General features: G+C 40.2%; 1 protein-coding gene across 1 annotated transcript in view; it reads left to right on the forward strand.

The window, feature by feature from the left end:
* The first annotated feature begins 15,316 nt into the window (after positions 1 to 15,316).
* RPS6KA2 (ribosomal protein S6 kinase A2) overlaps positions 15,317 to 15,893 on the forward strand; it is a 263,758-nt gene continuing 263,181 nt past the window's right edge. The window contains exon 1 of the mRNA XM_051614751.1: positions 15,317 to 15,518. Coding sequence (XP_051470711.1) covers positions 15,471 to 15,518 — 48 coding nt within the window. The 5' untranslated portion in view covers positions 15,317 to 15,470. The remainder of the gene's footprint in view (positions 15,519 to 15,893) is intronic.

Below are 15,893 nucleotides of genomic sequence, written 5' to 3' on the forward strand. Positions count from 1 at the left end.
CTCATGAAAAGAAGAGCTCAGATATCCTGAATAGCTATTCTTGTTTTTATTTTGCTGCCATTTTATCCACTTTTTAAATTGCTATGTTTATGTGAAGCTAATAGTGGTTTGTTTAGTTTGGTCTAAGATTGTTTTTTTTCTGTTGCCAAACTTCAAAAAGAAAAGCGGAGGGAAAGCATAGTGTACTAATTTGTGATCACATGCAGGATGGATGGCTGAAGTACAATCTATCCCTTTTGTTGATGTTTTGTGGTGTTTGTGGAGTCTTGAGTTTTAAGTGTGGTGTTTAAGCATATTTGTTCATATTTAGGCACTTACATACTAGCCTGATCCTTTTGTGCACTGTGGCAATCACAGTTCTCACTTCCAGTAATAAGGATCTGGTGGGTTTTCAATATTGTTTAATCTAAAACTGTTTTAAAGTTCAATCTTCAATTGTAGTGAGAACATAATCCTAATATATTTAGTAATGTCTCTTATGGAAGAAAATATCCCAAACAGAATAAGGAGCAATAGAGCACTGATGAAAAGATGATACACTCTTGTGCATGAGACTGAGTTAGTTGCTTCCTGGTATGTGCTAATAAACATGCATGTTGAATTTATATAATCTCCTGCATTTCCCAATTAAGTCTTATTGTTATAAACAGTCTTGAGAGAGACTTCTTGTACGGTATATATGACAGTAGTTTTTTAACACTTTAATTTATTAATTTTCAAGGCTGTGAGTCACCCTTCCTATATAGGGAGTTGATACAAAGGAATTAACCTGCAAAAGTTTGTCCCAGTTACATCAGTGTTTGTCATCTGAACATTTTTTCTGATTTACACAGGAGAAGTGTACCTGAGAATTTCCACATCCTATAATGCGCCTGAGGGCTGTGTCATGAACTATAGCACTGGTGGCTACAAGTGTAGAGCACCTTGCTTGAAATGCTGCAGCTGTGGTCTCGGCAGCTTTTCTCAGCACTCTGCCCAGCTTAATAGGGAAGGAATGGTAAGGTGTGTGTGATTATGTATTTATATACACACACACCCCCTTTACATTTTTAGCTGAAAATGGTGTCTTTGAAATGCTTGATCTCCTCATCCTCCTTCAAGCCACTTTGGGAGACTCCTTAGAAGGGGTAGAGTAACAGAAGGAGGGCTAACTTCTGCTTCTAAAATAAAAGCCTAGAGCAAGGTTGTGCTTAGTGCTCTCCAGTCTCCTGACTGTGGTGTTGCTGCCTGCACCCAACAGGCCTCTGAGGAGAGGTCTTTCTAAATCCTGTCTTGCAGCAGCACTGCAGAGGAGCTGGTTGCAGGGGTGGAGATGATGGACTCTATCTAGTTTTCCTAGGGCAGCCTTCTTTGGTTTGTCCTGCTTGTCAGCATGTGATGTGAACCAGGTCTTGGTTCCTTGGTCCTGTGGTGCCAAGCAAGGTCAGAGCTTCATTACAGCAGGACTGGGTGCTAGGTAGTGTGATTCACACAGATGTGCTCCACAGATGCCTAAATGCTCTCTTGCACATGTAGCAGTCAAATACTTGGAGATCATGTCAAAGCTGAATATGTAGGCATGATATGTATGATGTTGTTAACTTTTAGGGGAAATCTGCAGGAGTACCCATTTCCTTAACTTGTTAGGGTACCTTGGACTAGAGGCACAGAGCACATCTGATGAGAGGGTAGTCAGAAGATCTGTCAGGGCAGGAGAATGTGGTGTGTAGGCTTACTTCTATATGTAATTACATTATCTTATTCAATTTCCTGGTGTTGGTTTTCCTAGCCCAACTTATGGCTTTATCTCACTTGGTGTGGGAAGTTGGCAGAGAAAATCCATGGCATGCATCTAGCTTCACAGGGAGAGATTTCTTTTGGAAGTGAGTGGATGGGAAATTGATATGGATTAGAGATATGAATAGTGTGTGATTTGCAGTGTGTGAAATGGCACTGCAATCCCAGTTGAGTGGTGGAAACAGGCACAGTGAGAAGATGTCCAACCACCATTGGACACCACATGAACAATATATAAAGTCTGGTGGTGTTGGTGGTGGGACTTGAGCACACTTGAGTAACTACTAAGCTGCTGTTCTCAAAGATCCTGAATAAAGACAACAGCCTCTTAAAAAAGTGACTGTTTAGTGCTAGTTGACAATGCACTCCATCATTGCTTGGTGTGGGTAAGAGACTTGGACAATTTTTGCTCACGTGCAGCAATATGCTGGCTGAGGGCAAAGTATGTAGAGCTACTTCTCTTCCAATCACCGTTTATTGTTATGTTGGGAAGAAGGATGCAGTGCTATGTTGTAGCATTCCTGTCATTTTCATCACTGTATCGATTCCTTCTTTGTGATAGCAGTCTTGCTAGCAGCACAATGAAAATCAAATAGGAACAGCATGAGAAGTGTTAATACTATAACAACAGGTGTGAACATTACTCTTACTGTGCCAGCCTTGTAACCTGAGTGTGGGTGCAAGAAGCAAGTGGAGGCCTTGCAGTTTGCATCTTGACCTTTGATAGCGCTGCTGAGCTTAGGGCCCTCTTGTAAGTGTGGCAAGGTGGTCATCCTGCATGTCAGCACAATGATGATAAAGATGATACATGAACAGAACTGCAAAAATGGGGTTATTTATTTCATTACAAACAACTTCAAACATTTCAGACTGTGAGAGAGAGCTAAGGACAATGACTGTACTTGACTTCTGCTTCCTTGCAACAAACTGGTGGCGCATATGTATGTGTTTTTAACTTGCTATTACTCTCAGATTTTCTAGGGCACGATGGAAAGTGGTTTGTAATTCAGCATGTTATGCATGTTTTCTGGATCCTTCTAAACTAAACCTGTTGCATGTTTTTCTGTGGTCTTGTGGGACCTCAGCTATTTGAGGTCCCTTCTCTGTATTGTTTATTTTGGTTGTCACCAGCAGTGGAAATGAGCAACCCAGGAACAACAGGGTAATGTACACATTTGCATAATATTTATTTTAGCACTCAGACTATGCTGTGCAAGCTTGATCTCTCTTCCTAGTAGTTTAGCTCAGTATTGAATCTTAAGGCATATTCTTCTTAAGTAAAGCAGCTCAGGATACTGCAGCATCTTATGGTATGTAAAAGGGTCACAAATAACAAGTATAGGGAACACTGAGTAAATGCAGTGATGTGCACAATAATGACCCAAAAATTAATGCTAATGACATTGACTACCTCTTCCTGGTAGTCTTTGGTCTTGATGTGCTATCCTTTCTTTGAGAGAGCTCTATAGAAACACACAGGGAGAGCAATAGATAACTACTGCAGTTGACAAAATCCTGATGATTAGAAGAGGGTTTGATGGCAATATTTCCACTAGCTTTGGTCAGTGGAGCATCTGTGCTTCAATTTAAGGCTTTTTTTTCTTCCTATCCACAATACATTTGCCTATGAAGCAAGATGTTTCCTCCTTCGTTCCTGCTGTAGTAATTGTTCAGCTCTGGGAGTGGGCAGTTAAGTTTTTGTGTTGCTTTGGGTTTGCTCCTGTGATCCAGATTCCATGATTCATACTCCTGCTTGCCAACTGGAGTTAGTGTAAAGCTTAATTAAATGTGCAAAACATTTTGAACATATTGAGTCATTTCCCTGAAATATGGCTTGTCATGCTCTGTGTAGCTGGCAGACTTGCACACCTTTTTGGTTCTCAGAGACACCTCTGAATAAAAAATTGGCTTTGGATGGAGTGGGTGGGATATTTGGTGTACACACTGTCAACCTTGAAGGAATTGTGTAAAAAGATTTTTTAATATCAGCCTGATTATATGGATTCAGACATGTTCTTACTCAAGCCAATAAACATTTTATCATAACATGGTACAAGGAAAAATCCAGAGGTAAAAGGGCCAACTGAAGCATAAAGTCTGTTGGGTACCTCCAAGTGTTGCCTTTCCTGTCCTGTATCTGTGTAAGTCACAAACATCTTAAGTAACTGGGTTTTTTGGGAGGGAGCAGGCACACAATGAGCACCTTGTGTCTTTTAAAGTTATTTTAATACATTACAATTTTAAAAAATGCACAGTAATTTCAGGTAAAAATGTACATTCCTTACCAGATGCTGCCCTTCTGCTGTGTGATAGAAAGGTTCAGTACCAGGAGTAGCTAAGGGATGGCAGCATGAGCTTTAGCTAATGGGTGTGTACTCAGTGTCTGAAGATTCTAATCCATAACACTTTGCATGTATCATATTTTCTTAAACTAGCTAGGCTTAAGCTAACAAACTGCAGTCACATATTCTAACTGCAGTGTGGACATGCCTGCAGTCTGTTGCTATGGGAATGAAGGTAAGTCTCCTCTTAAAGAATTGTACTGGAAAATTCCCATACTCTGAGACTGTGACCTGTAAGCCAGTAATTACGGAGTCGTTTGGTGGTGAAGGATGCCAAGGTGAATAGACTTGACAAGACCTTTGTTCCTAGGGAAGCAACACTTAAAATTGCACTGATCGTAGATGCCCAGTTCTAGCTTCTGAATTCTATGGCCAGACTTGAAAGAGGGGTACGTACATACCTTTATTCTCAAAGGTTTTGTGAAAGTTGACAGATAAGTAGAGACAAAAGATTTAAACCAGTGCCTTACAGGGGGAAGAAAAAGCAGAATTACATTTGGTCATGAGCCAGTGTGTATAATTCAGTGATATAAGCAGTCTAGGGGACATGTATATGTCCCTGTACAAACAGGTGAGAGGAAGAAAGAAGGCTAAAGGGACAATAGCCATAAATCTGTTGAAAAAGAGGCTCTGTTAGTTCTGCCTTTTGCAGAGCAACTTTGACTTTTTCTGGGAAATTTTGTATTCCTAAAAATAAGTACAGAAGTCTGCCAGCTTCTCTGTCCCTTCAGAAACGAGATTGCACTGATTGCAGCTACATGTTGATGTGTTTTCTAAGCTGTCTTTGATCTAGTTACAAGTCTAACACAACTTTAGAAGAGAATGTGTCTTAGTGTTTGTCCATGAAAACAAAAATCAGTGGTTTTGTTCTTGTTAAAAGAGCACTAGGCAAATATAAGCTGGATTTGCCTGGGAGGGGAGCAGCGTGTGTCTGGGCTGGCTGAGCCCCACAGTGCTGACACCTCGTGCAGGCTCCTTGAAATTCCACAGGCAGTTTCAGAAGCTCCTCCAATGGTCATTAGAACTTACTTTAAACTTAGGATGTTGCAAAGCTTTTGATACTTATGTTATTAGCTCAGATAGCTCACTTGTGTGCCTTGCTCCTCTTTCTAGCAGCTAGCTGACCTGCTGCTGTTGTCGGCAGTGCACCCTTAGGAGCCTGGTATTTTGGGAATTGTGGTTCCTTGTTATTTGGGGTGACTTCCTTCCCCAGCTGGCTCAATTTAGGCTGTCAAAAGACTTGTTTCTATGTTACATAAAGTAGACATTCACCCTATTTTGTGAGACATTGGAACAGGTTGCCTATAGAAGTTGTGGATGTTCCCTCCCTGGCAGTGTTCAAGGCCAGATTGAATGGGGCTTAGAGCATCCTGGTCTAGTGGAAGGTGTCCCTGCCCATGTCAGAGGGTTGGAACTAGATTACCTTCAAGGTCTCTTCCAACTCAAACCATTCTATGATTCTGTTTTTTACAGATAAAACTGCCTCAGTCATTAGTCACTCATTGAGCAGTGATACTGATGCTTGTACTTCTGACACTAATGGAATACTGTGCCTTGTAATTAGTAGCAACTGTTGGATGCCTTATCTTCTTGATGGGAAGAGAGCAGGTCTTGGAGAGTTGAAAGAAACAAAATAGGGGGAAACTTAACCACGACAACTAGGTATTTCTAGTCTTGAAGTTAAGCTACTACAAAGCTTCCAGATAAATCTTGTATGTCAGTGTTTTAAACTACTTTGTGATGTTTTGTATACTTATAGCCTAATAAACTGAATGTGATCACACTGGGGTGCATCTTAGAGAATAAGTATCACTGCTGTAATTATTTACTTTATTGTAGCAAGACTATCTTAATTTTCTGCACAGCCATGCCCCAGTCAAGTATTAAAAGAAACATCTTCCCCTCATCCCAAATCCTGCCCTCAAAACAAACTGCAACTCATAACTATCCCATTTCTGCCACAGAGTCTGATTCCTCTCTAACTTGAGAGTGGTTTCTGTATTGAGCATGAGGTTGGTCTAGATAATCTCCAGTGTTTTTTTTCTAGCCTCAGTGATTCTAAGAACCAGGATTTTAGTCTGTCTTCTGCCTGTTCTGGCTTTAAAGAATAAGGAAGGATTCATTCTGTGTTTTTTAAACCATTGTCTGCCATTTGAGGTATTGTGCCACTGTGCCTTTGACTGCGCACTGCAATTCATAATCTATAAATAGAGCAATTGAATTACTCTGGGGTGATGAGTAAGCTTGTGCAGCCTGCAGTAACTTTGTCCAACAGTAGAGGTCTGTCTTGTTTAAAAAAAAAGGATTTTTTCAGTTACCAACTTCAGTAGCTCTTCAGTCATTTTAGGGTGGAGTTTTCTTTTTGTTTCTTTGAATTTTTTTTTTATAAGAGCTGATCTGAAAGTGCTGCATGCATTTCAATGAGTTACATTTGCCAGTAGCTGGGAAATGCTGTCAGTCAGAGCTGCTGTGAGAAGCTGTAACTGGAAGCTTAAGCATGTACTCTCTTCCACAGTCTGGACAGCTGAGAACAAAGCTAGAAACCACTGACAGATTTTTACAAGTGTGGATGGCTAATCACTGGGACAAACCACAGTTGAAAAGTGAGCATGTCCTTCTCTTGAAGTGCTTAAGTCAGAACTTAAATCCTTTCCAGAAAATAGGCTTTAGCCAAACCACAATAATTTGGAGTTAGATAGGCACATGTGGATGAAAACACATGGTTCATGTTAATAATCGTTAAACCAGATGATTGTAGTTGTTTCTTCTAATGTTAACTCACAATTACAAAACTGCCAGAATTGTGAAATTCCATCCCAAATCAGATCTAAGTATTCTTCATATCCAATTATCTGAAGTCTGTGAATGGAGAGACTGTACAGTTTATAAATTGTTTCACAAGCCCCTAAAAACCACAGATTTCCAGTGTGGGTTTCTTCTTACTTAAGACTCAAACCTCCTTTAGTTCTGTCATCATTACCTATTAAAGTATGGGATCTTTCCTTCTTTAACCCCTTGTACTGTCCTGGTATGATATTTCCCTTTAAGGTGTGATGCTGTATTGCATTGAGCTATTGGAAGCTTATTTTTTTATTTATTTTGTTGAATAATATAATCATTAAGGTTGGCAAAGACCTTCAAGATCATCAAGTCCAACCATCAGTCCTAAACACCTGTGGCCACTAAACCATCTGAAGCACCATGTCTACCTGTTTTGTTTTTTTTTCAACACCTACAGGGACAGTGCCTCTACCACCTCCCTGGACAGCCTATTCCAAAGCCTCACCACTCTTTCCATGAAATTTTTTTTCCTAATATCCACCTTGAACCTCCCCTGGTGCAGCTTGACCTCATTTCCTCTTGTCCTATTGCTAGTCAGTAGGAAGAAGCCAAAACTTGCTTCACTACAACTTCCTTTCAGGTAGTTGTAGAGAGCTCCCTCAGCCTTATTGTATGACCTGTTCCCCAGACCCCTAATCAGCCTCTGCACCTTCTCCAGCACCTCACTGTCCCTCCTGTACTGCAGTGCCCAAAACTGCACACAGGGCTTGAGATGCAGCCTCACCAAGGCTGAGTAGAGGGGCAGGATCACCTCCCTGGTCCTGCTGGTCACACTATTCCTGATGCAGGCCAGGATGCTGTTGGCCTTCTTGGCCACCTGGGCACACTGCTGGCTCATGTTCAGCCAGCTGTCAACCAGCAACCCCAGGTCCCTCTCAGCTGGGCAGCTCTCCAGCCACTCCTCCCCAAGCCTGTAGCGCTGCCGGGGGTTGCTGGGGCCAAAGTGCAGGACCTGACATTTGGCCTTAATGAAACTCATATAATTGGCCTCAGCCCATCGATCAAGCCTGTCCAGATCCCTCTGCAGAGCTTTCCTGCCCTCAAGCAGATTGACACTCCCACCCAGCTCAGTATCATCTGCAAACTTACTGGGGGTGCACTCTATCCCCTCATCCAAGTCATCAGTAAAGATGTTAAACAGGAGCAGCCCCAGCACTGAGCCCTGGGGAACACCACTTGTGACTGGACACCAACTGGATTTAACTCCATTGAACACAACTCTTTGGACCCGGCCATCCAACCAATTTTTTTATCCAGCAAAGCATGTGCACATCCAAGCCACGAGCAACCAGCTTCTCTAGGAGAATGCTATGGGAAACCTTGTCAAAGGCCTTGCTAAACCCAAGGTAGACAACATCCACAGCCTTTCCTTCATCCAATAACTGAGTTATCCTGTCATAGAAGATGAGATTAGTCAAACAGGACCTGCCCTTCATGAACCCATGCTGACTGGGACTGATCATGTGATTGTTCTGCATGCACTGCATAATGGTACCCAGGATGACCTCCTGCATCAGTTTCCCTGGTACCAAAGTCAAACTAACAGGGCTGTCATTTCCCAGGTCATCTTTCTCTCTTCCTATATATGGGAGCTACAATGGCTGATTTCCTACCTGCTGGTACAACTCCAGTCAGCCAGGACTGCTGATAAATGAAGAAAAGTGACCTCAGCCCTAACACAGAATCTACAATTTATGAGTCAAAACTATGATAGTTTCTGCTAATCATCTTGCAAGTAGAGCATCCTCTAACTTGGCTAACTACACAATGTACAGATGGATCTCTTGTTCCCTCCATCCAACCTTCATGCATGTTTGCTATTAATCAATACAAATTTAAAAACCCTGTTTTAAAAATTCCTTCTTAATTTTGCAGATAGGCATTTGTGACAGGCAAAATTTCTTATGTAATATGGCCATAGATTAACTGGTTTCTCACAATAAAATTAGCAAATTTGCTCTGCGGTGGTAGTTCTTTGGGCACTTTACCATTCAATGTTTCTTTATGACAGTGCAGTGCAAAATTCTGCAAAATGTAATTTGATATCTGAAAATATATAAAATTTAGCTGGAAGTTACTGGGTTGTTGTAGGGTTGGGTTTTTTTGTTTTTGCTTTTTTGCAGGATGCAGTCCTGTATCCTTAAGCAAACAAATTAAGGATAAAATAGAAAAATCAAACTGCATCTTATTTTATTGCTCTCTTCCAATTTTTATTTAACTATATGTTGTAAATACAATTTCAGAATCATCCAGTATTGGTAATGTTTCTGCTGCCTTGTTGCTTTTAAAATTCTGCATCTTCTGCTATCCTTGTAATTTAAATACAGTATATTTGGATAAAAATAAGTGCTTAATTTGCTGTTGAAGTTGCCAAATCATGACTTTCAGGGCCTTTCAAAGTAATCTTCATCTAGAGGGAGTATGTCATACTGAGTACTGATCTTAAAAAAAACCAAACATAACAAACAAACAACAGAACAGTGAATCAAAAAGACCCATACAACTCTAACCAAAACTACCTTCCTAAAAAAATCCAAAAACCTGCTTCTCAAATAATTGTGTCCCTTGCATTTTCCCAGTGCAAGGAATGTCTGCTAACTAGGGTCTGGTACTCAGCTAGTAGACACATGGGTTTGGTAAGGCAGTAATTGCAGAACCGTGCTGTTGTGTGGCAGCTCAGAGCTGGGTCATCAGAAGAGCAGAGCCCATCAAGGGTGCAAGTCTGAGCTTTGTATCTGGCAGTTTTGCTCCATTTAGAAGTATAGAGATTCATTTAGAGGAACAAATCTTTGACTCTCTGGCTAGTCTACACAAGGAATCTTTAATGAAAAAAAATGACATGTTTATTCAGGGCACTGAATTAGGTTTTCAAATATAAGTAATTCCCACCCTGGTTTACAGTGTTACAAATCTTACCAATCAGCAGTGGTATTTGATCACTACAGAGAATGCAGTGGCATTTGTGAAATAAAAGCCAATTAACACATTAGAATATACTAAGAATACTGTCAGAGGTTGTAATTTCCCTTGCTTTCACCAATGAATGCAATAGAAAGTGCAGAGTAAAGAGTGATTTGGAGCCATCTTGTGATGATTTTCAAAAATGTATTTGGTAATCAAATCTTTTGGTAATCAAATCAACTATGGATGGATGTATGTAGAGAAGTGTGGTGTTATGGATGAATTTATAGCCTACAGCCTTTTATTGTTCTCTTTATAACTGCAAATTACTTCCCCTGCCTCTGGCAAGGGATGTTTCTAGTAGCTTGTGTGTGAAGCTCTAGGGAGACTGAGAAATAGCCAAAGAGTTGCATGTGATGGGACAGGGAAAAATTTATGGACATGGTTATTTGGCCTCCCTGCACTCCTTAACCCTGTCACCTACAAAGGCATGTATGCAGAGATGCCCCTCTTTGTCTTCTTATGAACTGAAGTCTATGTCTTGACTATGTTAGAGATAGGTAAGGTTATCTCATGTTTTAACTAGTGTGAATATTGCAACTAGTATGCACAGTGTAAAATCCTAAATAACTCAACCCTAGTTAAAAGTAGGCCAAAATTTCAGCAGGGCCATGAATTATAATACACCTCTTGAGGGTAAGCTGATTTTTGTATTTTGAGGGAAAAAAAAGACTATGAACTATTGTGAGTTTGTGTGAAATCTCCTGAAAAAGATCTTGGCTGTTAGATTTGCAAATGGCTAAACTAAGCATTTTCTTTCAGTAGCTGCTGTGTATTGATGTTATAGGCTTGTAAATCTTGTAAATATAAATCAACTTGAAGGCTGCTTGCATTTATAATACAGATTTAGAGAAATTACACGGAGCCATCTACCCTCACAAAATTATGTAATAAAGAGGGGAAAGAAAAGTTCATGATACTTTGCCCACAGGTTCAAACTGACAGGAGAACTTGGAGTGAGCCCCTTAAAACCTTGGCCATAAGACTCCTTAAACTTTAGGGAATGCCGAGTTTCAGGAAATAAAATGGGCTTCTCTTTCCTTAAAATGTTCTAATTTCCTTTTAAAATACTTCTACAGCTAGAAGTTTTCCAACTGTGGTGTAGTCATGCTTCTTTTTCTCTTTTTAGTTGCAGAGGTAACTTTTTGAGTTTCTGGTATAAAGGTGCTGTGGTTGTTTCTTAGTTGTGTCTTGGAGGGTAACTGAGAGGTCCTTAGAGCAGCAGTGAAACAAATCTGGTTCTGTGGAGAAGCTATTTCCTTGCTTTTATTGCAGTAGTATTTGGTATAAGTCCCTCAGGACTCTGCGTTTTTGTTGGATGTTAGGGAAGGTGGGAGGGGAGGGGGGTGTTACATGAGAGTTGTTTTAAGAGCTTGAACAGGATTTGCCAGGCAGTGATGTTCGCTAATTAGAACAGGAGGGAGAAAATCACATGCAAATACCTCCATCTGTAGCAGGCACTTCTGTGACCAAAATGCCGTGGATTTCAGCTTGGTTATTTTGGAAGAGGAAGGAAGTTCTGTTTTACAAGGTCAATGCTCTTGGTTTGCTACCACGTATTTAGTGCTATGCAGAAAATGGGCAGTATCTCCTGTATTTTGCTTCCTCGTTTTTCCCTGAAGGTGGCTCTCGAGGAGCTGGAATTGGAGTATCAGGATAGAAAAAGAAAAGAAAAAGATGTCTAAAGTTTCTAGCTGTTTGAAGAGTAGGAGGGGAGAGGAAAAAAAAAAAATTCTGCATCCAAGCTTCCTGACCAAAGATACTGTTTGCATCTTTAAGTACCTATTTCAAAAAATAGCCTGAAAATAGTCAAGCTGGAATGTTTCTTGATCCTAGGTAATTACTGATCTGTAAGAGAGCAATATCAGTTCCTTTGCTGTGTAGCCCCCATTGTCTCGAACATATTTACACTAGCTGGTTGTCTGGAGTGTAAGAGAAATCCTTTTTTGCAATTGTTTGAAAATAATTCACTCCTCTGTGTATTGACTTGAAATAATTGAGGGGGATACTTGACAACAACTTTTTGTTTGTTTTGGTTTGGACTCTGCAGATCAACAGGACCCTGAGCAAAGACCTTTGGACCCCAATGGCAGCATGTGCGTCAGTAGCTGCCGTGCTGCCCCTTGCTATGGATTTGTTGGTAGGGCTGTGCGAAATGAAACTTGGAAAATTCCTCTCCTTGCTCATAAGAGTATTGTGCCAGGAGCTTGCACCAGATGGGGAGCTTGTGACTGATAATGGAGCTGGATGAGCTTCTCTTTGAGAATCAGGACCTGAGCATATGTTCTCAGTATAGGTGTGCAGCTTTAGTGTTGCCAGGAGTTGAGCATTAGAAGCTGGTGCTTTTAAAGGTACCACTTATGATTTAGGGTGTTCAGTTTAATACTGAGAAATTATTTTAGTTTCATTTCTAAGCACAAACAAATATTGCTGGCTTTGAGCCAGCATTGACTAATTTTTGCAAGGGGTCAGCTAGCCAGGGAAGAAACTGGTTTGTATTGAGCAATTCAAATAGCATTTTGTAAGTTTGTGAAATTGGAAATCAAAACAGGAGGTAATATGGAGAAATCTCAGCTGATGGTGACTGACATTTGTTTAGAATTACTGATAAAGTTTAATATTTTTTTTCAAATTGAGATTCCTCTTATACTTTTTTCTATTTTTTTACCCATGTGAGTTAAAGCAGAAAGGTGTTTTATCTTTTCGGTGTTGAGTTACTAAGGAAAGTAGAAAAGGTAACTTAAGTACGTATAGAAAAAGATGCCTGTAATAACACTTTTGTACAGAACTCGCTAATATTGGTTCCATTGAAGAGCAGCACTATACTTAAAGAAAAATCTGAACTATGTTTGTCTTTAATATAAAGTACTGTAATAGATGCTATACATACACCCACAGAATACTTTGTTCCTTCTTTAGTTGTGCAATCTTTGCTTATGGCTAGCTGGCTTCACCTGGGATGCTAATGACATCTTTCCCATGAGGGTTAGTATGAGATGGTAGTAGGCCTGCTAAGAACTGTGTAGTTCATAAACAAAATTAATAAAAAAAAAGTTTCTTCTTTTGGTTAGGCCAGAAAGATGAGGTAAACATTCATCAAGGAATGAAGCATCTTGAATTTAAATTGCCCAAGCAAAGCCTGTGTAGCACAAACCAACACCCAGTCTTGCAAAGGGCAAGTAGCAGTGACTGGATGTAAAGATGTTATCCACATGTAGTTTGGAGGACTTCTTTGTTTGTTGAATGTTGCATTTAAATGAAAGAATTGTGAGTAAGCAAAGACTGTGTGTTAGGTCTGCTGACTGTCATATTTAACAAAAAGCAATTATCAACCATAGTAACAGTGACGGAGTGCAGAATGTATTCAGACATACATAAATACCTAAAAATAACGCTAAGTTATGTTTTCAATGTTTTTCTCAACTAAAAAAAACCCAAACCAACAAAACCAGAAATTCAGAATTGTAGCTGAAAGTCTACTGCTACATTTTCTGTAATGCAGCTATTTTCCAAAACCTGGTTATGTATTAGAAGGCACAAAAGAATTTCAGTAAGGTACTGCCAACTTACATCTAATTGTTTAGCTTGAGCTACACTTTAGAAAACTAGATGAATCTAGTGGTTGGCATGCTGGCATGTTATCTTGACATAAGGGAGTCTTTTGAATTTTAATTAGTTTTTTCAAACACTTTTAATTTGTGTACATGAAAATCTTGCGTCTGTAATGGATGCAAGTACAGAAATAAAAATGCAACCAAACAATTACAGTATGAAGAACCCAAATCCTAAATCGATGTTGTTTTACCCTGGTAAGGTCCTAGGTGGAAGTGGAGATGCTAAGAAATTGTATAAATACTGGTAAACTGGAGTAAGAATTGTAAGTTTTAATTTTAAAGTAATATGGTTCTTGGTAATGCATACCCAAAAAAATGCAGGATAGCCAGAATATCTTTTAAATGCTTTCACAGGGTCTACTTCTTACCTTCAGCAGTTGGTTTTTCTCAGTGGCTGCCCTGGGTCTGTATTTTTCTCACATCCAATACATTGACACAGCTTGCACTCCTTTTTTGTGGCCTTGTCAGTGTGCCTTTTTGGTAGGACTTGGACTTTCTCATTGGTGTATAGTGGCATCAATTCTCAGAGTTTGGGTTTGTGTTTTGCTGCAGCTGTGATTTACCTGTCATGTTGGACTTCCCTTAAAAACAAACATCTGCAGGTAAGAGTGTGCTTAACTCCAAACCTCTGGTTTTCTTGACTCACCCTAGACATTGCCACTTGCTGGAGGCTAAGTACATGTGCCTCCATAGGATGGAAACTTTGCAGACATGTGAGAGGGTTTTTGGTAGTTAAGCTCCTGAAGAATGGGACAGCAAGAAGGCAGAGGAACAAAACAGCTTGTGTGATAGGAGAACAATGCAAATGGAAGAAACCTGATACAGGTAGAGAGGGACTATTACAGATTTGAGAGTTGGTTTTTTTTTCAGCTGCAGCTTGTGTGAAATATTATTTATGGTACAAAAAGAAGACAGACTTGGGAGTGACTGACAGTATTTTGAAGAAGTTCCCCTCATAATACATTTTGTGTATCCTCACAAAGGATAGCTCTTGAGGCACTACAGTACTGGTCAGGAGGTACGTTGATCATGAAGTAACTTTAAACTGCTGCAGTGTGTGCTCCATCTTCAGTATTGGGATTATCCCATTGGTATCTCTGGGAGTGCACACTGGTTTTGAGACCAGGATGTCCTACAGGACACCAGTGGCCCAGGAGTTGCAGTATCACTGGTGTGCTGCTGAGCCTTGTCCTTTGAAATCTGGTGCTGGACTTTGCTTGCAGATTCCTGAAGGGAAGGCAGCAATGCCCATGATGTCTGGTTTCTATAGCATTGAATCTAACTCAGCATTGGTAGACTCTATAAATACTCTATAAATACTCCCTGGGTATCTGTATATAACATCTTGGTGTGTAATCTCTTTCTTCATAGGGATTTTTCTAAAAACTATTCAAAGGAATCAAGTCTCCGAGTGATTTGAAGAAAACATAAATGACAGGCTCTTTCCTGTGCTTGGCTGAGTCACATACAATGTGCACAATTAACAGGTGCGCAGTGGCAAACTGCACTCAGCAGGTAATGTTGGGTAGGTTTCAGAGTCCTAAATGTTGAATAATGGGATTTGAAGAGATCAGCTAGATACTGAGCATCTTTGTACCTCTTGAATTCTGCAAATTCTTGCCTCTGGATAAGCACCTTTTTAAACTTTGCATGTTTTCTAGGGAGACCTTATACCTTGTCTCTTCCTTCTCATGCTGAAAACACAGCTATAGGCTTTGGCTGGAGCTGGAGTGTCTGTATATAGCTTCCTTGTTTGAGTAAAAGATGAGATTCAGCCTAGCTCTTGCCTTTTAATCTGTTGCTGGGCTGGCATCTGGTGACGTGTTGAGCTAAGCTGGCTGCAGCGAGTTAATAGAGAAGAAGAAAGGTGTAAAAGCCCTGCAGAATGGCTCACATACTTGCAGGTTCTGACCCATATCCTGAATGCTGAAAAAAGATGATCAAGCTGCCTCACAAGAAATTACAGAAACTTTTCCTTAAAAAGGTAAAATGCTATTTTTTGTTGGTTCTTTGCTTGCTCTAATTAGGTTGGTGACAAAGTTTGACAATTGTCTTGTGTTTGTGCAGTCAGCCTTGTGATTTCTTTGTGCAGAGATGCCTCAAACTGCACTCTCTATGTAATGTTATTCTTCACAATGAAAATCATCAAAACCGTGCATGAGCAGCATGCTATATAGGTTAGTTTGATTACAGCTGCAGTTTACAGGTTCTGTCACCCTGTTGTGTTATGCTATGCTGCCTTTTAGCCTTGCTTCTTGACTCGGTGACACTGCATATGCTGAATCTGTCATGCAATTTTAGTGATCTCTTAAGTTTTTTGCAGTGTGAGAGAGAGTGCAGCTTATTGACTGGTGCTTAA

This window comes from Apus apus, chromosome 3, assembly GCF_020740795.1.
Source record: "Apus apus isolate bApuApu2 chromosome 3, bApuApu2.pri.cur, whole genome shotgun sequence".
NCBI classification, from domain to species: Eukaryota; Metazoa; Chordata; class Aves; order Apodiformes; family Apodidae; genus Apus; species Apus apus.